This window comes from Eptatretus burgeri, chromosome 2 (genome assembly GCF_056783735.1).
Source record: "Eptatretus burgeri isolate ZD-2024b chromosome 2, Ebu_testis_v1, whole genome shotgun sequence".
NCBI lineage: Eukaryota > Metazoa > Chordata > Myxini > Myxiniformes > Myxinidae > Eptatretus > Eptatretus burgeri.
In genome coordinates, this window is record NC_140962.1 from 3790757 (window position 1) to 3800756 (window position 10000).

Below are 10000 nucleotides of genomic sequence, written 5' to 3' on the forward strand. Positions count from 1 at the left end.
TAAAAAGGTTGTGTGTTTACCCTTGGTTTCACTCAGAGCTACTTCTACCACCCACCGTGAAATTGTGGTGCAACATCGGGCGGCATTGATTGGATTTGTCGAAAAAGACGGCAAAATAGAGCTATTTTAAATAGTGTGTTATTCCATGTATATTACATCTACTTTAATCCAGATATTCATGTTGATTTTAAAGATTACTTGAAGGGACAATAAATGATTTGTTATTTTGCATTTTTATTTAATTTTTCTTGATGCAATACAATTAATCAGCAGCTTTTCAAATGCAGCATGGAAAACAGCTGCAATGAACGGGAGACAGATGAATGCATGGACAGACAACATGGTTCACATTATATACAGTAAACCCTCAAATATTGTGAGTTTCAACCAATCGTGGACAATCTATTGTGTTCTAATTTCGTTATCGTGGAATTTTATTTCGACAAATCACGGTTTTTGAGCTGAGATGAGTCATCATTTGCGTCCACATGTACAATTACATCCCATGTTGAGCTTTTTGTTGTTTTGGGTATTTAATGGTGCCCAAAACGTAAAACGATGGACAAAATTAGTTGTGCCAAAAGGCAAAGTAAGGTTATGACGTTGGGGGCAAAAAAATGGAGGAGTTAGATCAATTGGCAAGAGGTGAAAGTGCAGCATCTGTGGGCTGCCATTACGGGATCAACGAGAACAGCACTCGGAAGAGCGCATTCCTCCACCACGCTGAACAGTTTAAATTTTGTATCCCACTGATCGGTCGGATCTAGATGCAGATCTGAACCAAACCTGAATCTGCTTGTTCTTGTCACCCAACAAACTCGTCCACAACTTTTTGAGATATCGTGCTATCTATCATTTTTAGCCTCATCTCTCAATGGTGAAGAATCGCTGAAAAGAAAAAGAAAAATTAAAAACAATTATTGTGTCCAGATCCGGATTCGGATCTTCACTAAAATCGAATTGATTTGTCTTTGTCACACACCAAACCTGTCCACCAAGTTTTGTCTGAATCCGTCCACAACATTTTGAGATCAATCCTACTGTGCAGTATATCCATAAAACAGTCAAATATTCGTGCAAGTGTTGCCGCCAGCGCTCCGTAAAACGCAGAAGTCTTATTCCAGTCCAATGATCCTCGTATTGAAAGGATAGAAAAAGCATTTAATAATTGGATTGAGGACCAAACACGGGAAAAAAGTGCCTTTGAGTGGATCGGTGATACAGGAGAAATCATTACGCATTTACCAACAGTTCCACGGGGCACCCGGGGCCGAAGGTTCCAGTTCAAGCATGCCAATCTACAAGTTCCATACCAGCGAGGGCTGGTTTGCGAACTTCAAAAGAAGATTTGACCTCCATCATGTAAAACTATTCTGGGAAGCAGCATCGGCAGACCATAATGGTGCAAAAAACTACCCACCGCAGCCCATGGCACAAATCGAAGCCAAGGGATTTATGCCAGAGCAGGTTTTTAATGCTGACGAGATGGGATTATTCTGGAAGAGAATGCCATCTCATACCTTCCCATCCAAGCAGGAAAGATCTGCTCCGGGGTTCAAGGTAACTAAGGATCGTCTTATCCTTCTCCTATGTGGCAATGCAGCAGACGACATTGTGGTAAAGCCAACACTTTTTGAGGTTTAGACAACCAGCCAAAGACAGCACAGACGACATTGTGGTAAAGCCAACACTGCTCTGGTTGCTGAATGCCCCCCCCCCCGCTCCCCACTCCAACAGCATCATGCCGAGCCAAGTCTTGAGTTTTCTCTTTACAGCAGAGTACGTAATATTCTTACCCTCACCCACCTCGCTGTTTTGGAATAAATGAAAAAGTTCAAAGTCTTGTGTTTTTCTTTATTATGTCTACCATATGCTATGGACGGAGGTAATGTGTTCACCCCTGTCGGTTTGTATGTTTGTTTGTATGCAGGATATCTCAAAAAGTTGTGGGCGGATTTGGATGTAATTTGGCGGGCAGTTTGGGTGTGTGACAAGAACGAATTTATTACATTTTGTTTGAAGATCCGAATGTTATAATTTTGAAAGTGATACCAAAACCAATATGTAGCACGATATCTCAAAAAGTTGTGGATGGTTTCGGATGAAACCTGGTGGACATGGGTGAGTGACAAGGACAAATTAATTTGGTTTTGGTGAACATCCGAATCCGGATCTGGGTGGAGGTCCCTTCACTTTACCGGGTGCCCTTGTAGTTTTACACCGTATTTATTTAATTTACATGTTTATTTCAATGTTAACATGCTTTGTATATATTTCACGTGTTTGTTTCAGTTGTAATGTGTTTATTTCTGGCGGCCGCCGACCTTCCTCTGTTTTCTCGAAGCCCAGGATCCGAACCCCCCCTTTTCCCATTGGCACTTCTTTTTAACTATCGTGGCGCATTTAACAGGAACATAACCCCCACGATATTTGAGGGTTTACTATAATAGTTTTTTTTTTCCTGACCTAAAAAAAAGGTGGGGATTAATCTGCGGCGCATTTTCCAGGAACGTAACCCCCACGATATTTGATGGTTTACTGTCGTAGTTTTTTTTTTTTTTTTCCTGACCTAAAAACAAGGTGGGGATTAATTGTGTCCATTAAAGAAGCTGTTGTTATTGTAGTAGGAAATAACATTCGGTTTTTCAAGCGATCACAGCTGGTGACTCCTTGGGAAACTTTTTGTCATATAAAATGCAAGAACACGAACAGTCAATGTAATTAAATTGTTTCCAATTTACTAACGAAATTAAACTTTGTCGGAATGCATATTTTTGTCAAAAGTTTATTCATATGCAACACATGGATGTTTCTGAGCTTAAGTCCTTTGAGCTCGGCGACCAGAAAATCCCCGCAGACCTGAGAAAGCTTTCCTCTGTGATGCAAATAAAAAATATAACCTGCTGAGTGACAGTAGAAGTAAAACAGCAACTAATATTATTTTTCTCTATTTCTCTCTTCCAGCCTCCCCTCATCATTTTCATACTCCCCTCAACACACCACCTCTTCAAACACACCCTCTCCACTCCCCTGCCTCTTTTCCTCGGTTTACTCGTGAGGAAGGAAGTGAAAGATTGACTTTCGAATTGCCGACATCATCTTCATCTCAATCGCCTTCTTCCTGCTACGTTGGCTCGTTAGATGGAAGAGACTCTGTTGTGAGGGCAAGTGCAGGTGGATACCCCTCCTCACCAGGTTTGAGTTGTGTTGTGGCTTCAGGACGTGGATCTGGAGGAAGTAATTCATTCAACAATCACCTGAGTCCAGAGACCACAGAAAGACAGAGGTGGGGGTCTCTGGAGTTGACTTTCCAAAGACAAAAAGGTTTGGGTTTGGGGTGTTTGGGGTGGACAAAGTATCATTTGATGATATTGTTTTGCTTTGATGATGAATGGTGAGAACACGATTGGTGGTGAAAGTGCTTCTTTTGTTTATTTACCTCGTTTTCCACGGCACTTAACATTCTCCAACTTGTCGTTGATTCGGGAATTGTTGTAATTTGGCAACTTGATCGTTCATTGAGAGCAGGGGTTCATTTTTCGGTGGCATTTAACGTGATTAAAAATGTCGGTTTCGTGCTTTCTATGACTCATCAATAAGCGCAATAACCTTCGAATGAAACATTTGCATTGCAGAACAACAATGCATCGAAATCTTTTTGCATCCTTAAAAATATCGTTGATTCATATCATTCATTACCAAATAAATTCTGCATGTGCTTTGAATTTTGTTTTTTGGAAAATGATAGGTTTATTTTATATATAAAACAATATGTGTGAAATTCAGTTTAATAGCGCACAGGCTGAAGTTGCACTTACTTATTCAGTTGGTCGATGATAGTTTAACTATGCCAAAGTAATAGCCGAAAGCCTGGTGTTGGCTTCGTGGTTAGGGTGGCGGCTTGGGATCCTAGGGTCCTGCGTTCAAGCCCCGTTGGCCGCTGAATTAAAAAAATACACCAGGAGGTTGACTCAGCCTGTCATCCTTCCGAGGTCGGCAAAATGAGCACCAGTGTACTGGTAAGGGGGACACTGCATCAGCGGCATAGCTGCGTCCCAACCAATGATGCAATCAGCAGCCACAGGCTGCATTTGATAGAGGGGGGGGGGGGGAGAGAGAGAGAGAGAGAGAGAGAGAGAGAGAGAGAGAGAGAGAGAGAGAGAGAGAGAGAGAGAGAGAGAGAGAGAGAGAGAGAGAGAGAGAGAGAGAGAGAGAGAGAGAGAGAGAGAGAGAGAGAGAGAGAGAGAGAGAGAGAGAGAGAGAGAGAGAGAGAGAGAGAGAGAGAGAGAGAGAGAGAGAGAGAGAGAGAGAGAGAGAGAGAGAGAGAGAGAGAGAGAGAGAGAGAGAGAGAGAGAGAGAGAGAGAGAGAGAGAGAGAGAGAGAGAGAGAGAGAGAGAGAGAGAGAGAGAGAGAGATAGCCGAGTACAGTCAAAGGGTAGGACCAATAATCATATTCAGAACGTCTTGTAATGGGGAAGACAATAAGAGTAGACCATAAAAAAGTCCGAATATTTCTCACTCTGTCAACCAACTTCCGGCGCAATTGCCACTTTGACTCTTCTAGAAGTGGTGATGTGGACCGAGCAAGTCACTTCAACCTAAGGGCCACTGTCCTACACGTGTGCTCTCAAAATAAGGATTGCCCAGTATTCTCACTCGTCAAGGTCATCACTGCCATTTCTTTCTTTTTCTGTTTTCTTTCTTAGTTCATTTGTTAAATACTAGTACATGCCCGTAAAAAAAAAATCTTTCAAACCACGAGCAAGAAACAACAACCATGCAGGCCGTTTCTTCGCTATTGCGTGCCCGTACGTGCGTGGCCCCAAAAGTTCGCATATTGCAGTTACGATTATTCGCAATTTAGTTTTAACCGCCAATTATTCAATGAGCGCCAATGTATTTTGCCTTTTCGCAATGTCATCGCAAGGAAAAACACAAAGAGAAGAGAAGAGAAAAAAAGAAAAAAACGTTCTTGCAAAAAAAAAATTACTTCCTGGTTCGGAGCATACCAGCTCACTCTGATGTTACCAAAATTTTGCACCGTCTAATATGAAAACGATCATAACTTGGGGCATTGTGTTTATCTATAAATGCGCATAAGAAATCGAGAAATTCTTAGAATACACGAAGTCATCACTCTCCGGAAGTCCGTATGTTGTAACCCGTAATGGGGAACGCGGCTGAGATTCCCTTCCCCCATCGGCCATGCCCACGCAGCAACGTGTCTCGTCATTGGTTGGTAAATAAATGGCCATCACTTGGGAAGCACTTGTCCGATTAATATCAAACCTTGAAAAGGCACATCCTCAGGTCCCCAGCAATATATCTGACAAGTTTCAATTAGATCGGACCAGTGGTTGTCGAGAAACAGTGGTCACAGGCACGCACGCACGCACGCACGCACGCACGCACGCACGCACGCACGCACACACACACATTGCTGGAATTATAGATAGATGCTGAAATGTACATGTTGAACAAAGAGATTAACAGGTGGAAGGAAAATGAGGCTTTAACCTAAGCTGTTGTCAAAAAAAAAGCTTGTACAGTATTATGTAATTATAATGGATGAGGGTAAAAATCAGAGATGAACAGAAAACAAATATCAATTTCACTTTGATATCCCTCCCCCCCTTTGTGCTTTCTGTCCCTTTTCCTTATCACTCCAGATTTCAGAATCTTCCTCCCCTCCCTTTCGACCAAAAATTACTTCCTCCTCTTTATCCTTCAACTCAAGTCCAATCATCCCCTAACTCGGATCTGACCATCTCCAAATATGCTGCAAATTTTATTCCTCCCAGGAGAGCGTGTGAAACGGAGAGAGAGAGCACAACTCCCTCCAATGCCTGTGTTTCAGGATGTTGCTACTCTACTTCTGTGGCAGCTTCACCCAACTCTAATCTCTCACAATTTGTTCCCCTCGTCCCACATCAGCAGCTTTATCTCGGAGTTGCACACAGGAGTGCCATGGGCTATTTAGGCTTTGACCTTTCTCCACCATTAGGGTTTGGTAATCCGGCACCTCCCTCCCAGACCCAAACCTCCCTTTCCAATCCGCAGTCCTCTACAGGTTTTGGGGTACAGCAAGGAGATGAAACAGGGGAGTACATTGAAAAAGAGAGGCTGGGGAGGCAAGGGAATGAGGCCTGGGAGGTAAGGGAGAAGCATCAATTGTCAAGCTGGTTGAAAAAGCTGCCATTGTATTGAATCGGTCTGTTTAAAAGTGTCGAGCTTACTTGCTTTATTTAATTTTAGATTTAAAAATAAAATTGTCTTGTTTCTTATCTCCTCACCTTCTTCTCCCTTCTGTTCATCAGCTACCACCTTCCTCCTTTGTTTCCTCCAACATGGCATCACATGTGCTTGGTAAGTTTATCTCAACTTGTTTTTTAATCTCCAAATTACCTCCTATTACACTATCTGACCAACAAAATAAAGCATTTTGTCGGAAAAACACAAACACACACACTTCGTTTTGTTAATATCTGTTCTTCACAATTTTTATTTATTTATTGTACACCTTGTACCGTTTAGCCGACCCCTGAGACCCCGTATGCAGCTTGCATTAGAAGCGTGATGTTGTATGGCAGTGAAACATGGGTGGTCAAAAAGGATGACGAACAGAGGTGTAAACGAAATGAAATGAGAATGGAGAAGTGGATGTGTAATGTGACATTGAAGGATAGTAAACCATATGTGGAATTAAGAGATGGGTTAAGTACACAATGCATCAGTGAGGTTATGCGTAGGGGTAGGTTGAGATGGTTTGGACATGTGGAAAGGACGTGGGTGGGCAGTTGTGTGAAGACGTGTATAAGTATGAATGTGAATGGAAGGAGAGCTGGAGGCCATCTGAGGAAAATGTGAGATGTGTTGCTGAGAGATGGATGACCTGAAAATGTGGAGAAGTTTCTTCTCCACATCCTGAACGTGAGATGTGTTGCATGCTCCTGCACCTGAGAATGTGGAGAAGTTTCTGGCAACCCTCAATTCTGATTCGGCAACTGGGCCAGACGGTATCAGCTCACGAGTCCTAAAAAACCTGATCCACTGCTCTTGCGCTTCCACCCTCTGCCCTTTTATTTGCCCTCCATCATCTTCCATCGACTTGGAAGTTGGCTAACATCATAGCATGAAATATTAAGGTGCAAAAACGGATCCCCTCAACTACAGACCAATTATCTTATGTCCAATCATCAGCAAGGTCATGGAATCCATCATCGCAGTTGACATAAAATCATTCCTTTTCTCCCCTCATCTCAGATAATCAATTGGGATTCAGACCATGTCACTCTACCTTGGACATGCTGCTTCTACTCTACCAACAATGGACGGAGGCCCTCAATATCAGACGTGAGATCAGGGCCGTCTCTCTGGACATATATTGAGCTTTTGATACAGTCTGGCATCCTGCCTTGCTCTCCAAACTGTCTGCTTATGGAATCCAAGGCCAACTCTATACTCTTGGATTCCTGACTTCCTCCACTCCCATAGACAATGTGTAGCTCTCAAGCAGTACTCTTTCATCTCCTCTCCCTGTCAAGGCTGAAGAAACCCAAGGCAGTGTTCTAGGCCCCATACTATTCCTAATCTTCATCAATGATTTCACTGACTCTGGAAAATCCTCTATATCTCTTTGTCGACTCCACACTATGCCGTGACAGCGCTCATCCTCCTGACAGACAGGCAGCAGCCTCTTCCCTCTCCTCAGATCTTGACAAAATCACAAACTGGCCAAACACTTGGAACATGTCTTTCAATCCTGAGATCTCTCTCTCGCTCTCTCTCTCTCTCTCTCTGAAAGGACCGTACCGCAAACCCTCCCATCTACTTTGTCAACAACCCTTTCAAAGACGTTCAGTCACTGAAACTCTTGGTACTCACTCTCAGCCATGATCTTTCTTGGGCAAACCACATTTCAAAGTTGGCCTCCCAAGCCAGATGCCGGCTGGGCATCCTCCGTTATGCAAAGTCCTTCCTTAGCATACCTGAGCTCCTTTCCACCTGCAAGGCTTTTGGCTGCAGCTTGGTGGAAATCTGAGCTGGCACCCCTGCCTCATACCTTGCTCAGCTTGATGCCGTGGAAACCAAGGCCTTGAAGATCATTGAAATCTCTGGTGATGAAGTCAAGTGTATGGGCCAATCACTTCACCATCGCCGACCGGTAGGTGGTCTCTCTGTCTTCTTCTGCCTCCTTTCTGGTATTGCACCCTCTGCCGCCTCCGTGCTTTTCCCCCTCCACCCCCCAGCTCCAAGGTATCTACAGAACGCACGCGATCCACCAGGAAACCCCCTCCTTATGAAACTGCCAAAATCCAGAAACACTGCTCACCTCCACCCATTTGTTCCTCTTTTTTCCCCCCACCCGTGGAACCAACTTCCACACTCTCTTCCACCTCACTCTTTCCACTGGGTCCTCAAGCCAGCTGTTCACCGCCATCTTAAATCATATACCATCCAAAACCATAATCTTTTATACACCGGTTAAACCACCCCACACTGCTCCCAAAATTTTGTTTATGTATCCATCTTGTCCACCCCTTACTTTCTCCCCGACCCCTCATCGTTACTCGCATCTTGTTTGTCTGTATCCGTGTCTCTTTTTCTCCCTCTGCCCTGCCGTTGCCATTTCCTCCTCCTCCTGCTGTTTCTTTTGTTATTTTGCATCCTGATCCATTCTGTGTTCCAGCTTTTCCACAAGCCTTGACTATGTATCCAAAAAAAAAAAATGATGTTAATTTCACATTCTGCATTCAACTTTATTTAAATTGTAAACCTCAAAATAGTTCGTTCTCTTACTTCAAGTAATAATCTTAACCTGGAAGCAACTGACTGCCCGGATCATCAGCTGGATGTTTTTGCATACATCTGACCATCCTTCCTTGAGGTTTTGATCCTTTCAGCCCAGAACCTCTCCAAACGGCAAATTCACAACCTCGGCTGTGGAGCCACATCAATAGATCCCCGGCCTCAGTTGCGTTCAGTCAACCCATCAATGCAACATTCCGATTCAAACTTCTCTCGTTGGAGGATTTAATGTATTATCACATATCACATTCATCACATCACATTCCATGAAATGACATTACATTAAATCATGCTCACCTTACATTAAAGATGACATGTCCACCAGCCAGCACATCAACCCCACTTACCTCTGAATCAAACTGTTATTCAAATACTTAAACTGTTATTTATAACGGATTTTCTACATGCTCCACTGCGTCTCCGAGCAACCACTGAAAATGTAATTTAAAAAATGTTTTTACTTATTGTATTTTGTGTCGTTTTATGATCTTGGAGAAAACTAGCTTTCATCTGCTAACTGTAGCTCCCCGTGTTGGCGTACATCTGACTAGTGGCTTTAATCTTTTGATCAGTTCAGTGCTGTTTGTGGTTGCTCTCCCTGTCCTAAAAATTTCACCTGCAACTGTACCATAGAATAATAACTTATTCGGAATGTTGCTGTCAAAGAAAGGCATTCGTACATTGTGGAATGGAAAAGCATGTCATTTCTCAAATAATTTGGTGTAAATTTTATTACTATTAATTTCGATTTGTGATTCTAAAAAAGAAACTTCTTCATTCGTATGCAGCATCGGCTGTGGGTGCGGCTGTGCCGCTGATGCCCTCTGTTGGGTTGGCCAGGAATTTGGAATTTGGCCTCGGTGCCTGCGATAGCTCGCCTATTCTTCCTGAAAAAAACACCATGGGATCTTTAATGTCCACCAACGAATGCTGGTAGATGGGATGGCCATTTAACATCCATCCGAGGGACAACAACACACATTGATGAATCACCCTGCCTGTGATGAATCAACATTGGGATGACAGTTTATAGCTGTGTCAAGATTCAAACCCAAGCGAGACAGCTTAGAGGTGAGTGTATGTACCTCTAGGGTCTAGGCCATCCTGTCAGTGCAAGTTTAGTTTTCCTGTTTTTAATTCGAGTTATTTTGGATATATATAATGAAACCAATCAAATACAAACCCATCTAAT

The 10000-nt window shown here is 43.1% G+C and overlaps 1 protein-coding gene and 1 long non-coding RNA gene across 7 annotated transcripts in view; one reads left to right on the top strand and one right to left on the bottom strand.

Annotated features, from left to right (window-relative positions):
- LOC147031281 (serine/threonine-protein kinase SIK3-like) overlaps positions 1–10000 on the top strand; it is a 234846-nt gene that overhangs the window by 191818 nt on the left and 33028 nt on the right. For 3 of the 5 annotated variants that reach the window (XM_085861070.1, XM_085861050.1, XM_085861060.1), the window contains 3 exons: positions 2965–3286; positions 5670–6153; positions 6318–6366. In XM_085861070.1, coding sequence (XP_085717196.1) covers positions 2965–3286; positions 5670–6153; positions 6318–6366 — 855 coding nt within the window. Of the gene's footprint in view, positions 1–2964; positions 3726–5669; positions 6154–6317; positions 6367–10000 lie in introns of those variants that run through there. The other 2 variants (XM_085861075.1, XM_085861084.1) reach the window with 2 other exon arrangements.
- Positions 8251–10000, bottom strand: part of LOC147031282 (uncharacterized) — a 90397-nt gene continuing 88647 nt past the window's right edge. For both annotated transcript variants that reach the window (XR_015052681.1, XR_015052686.1), the window contains exon 4: positions 8251–10000. This exon is cut by the window's right edge and continues 857 nt beyond it. This is a non-coding gene — a long non-coding RNA (uncharacterized LOC147031282).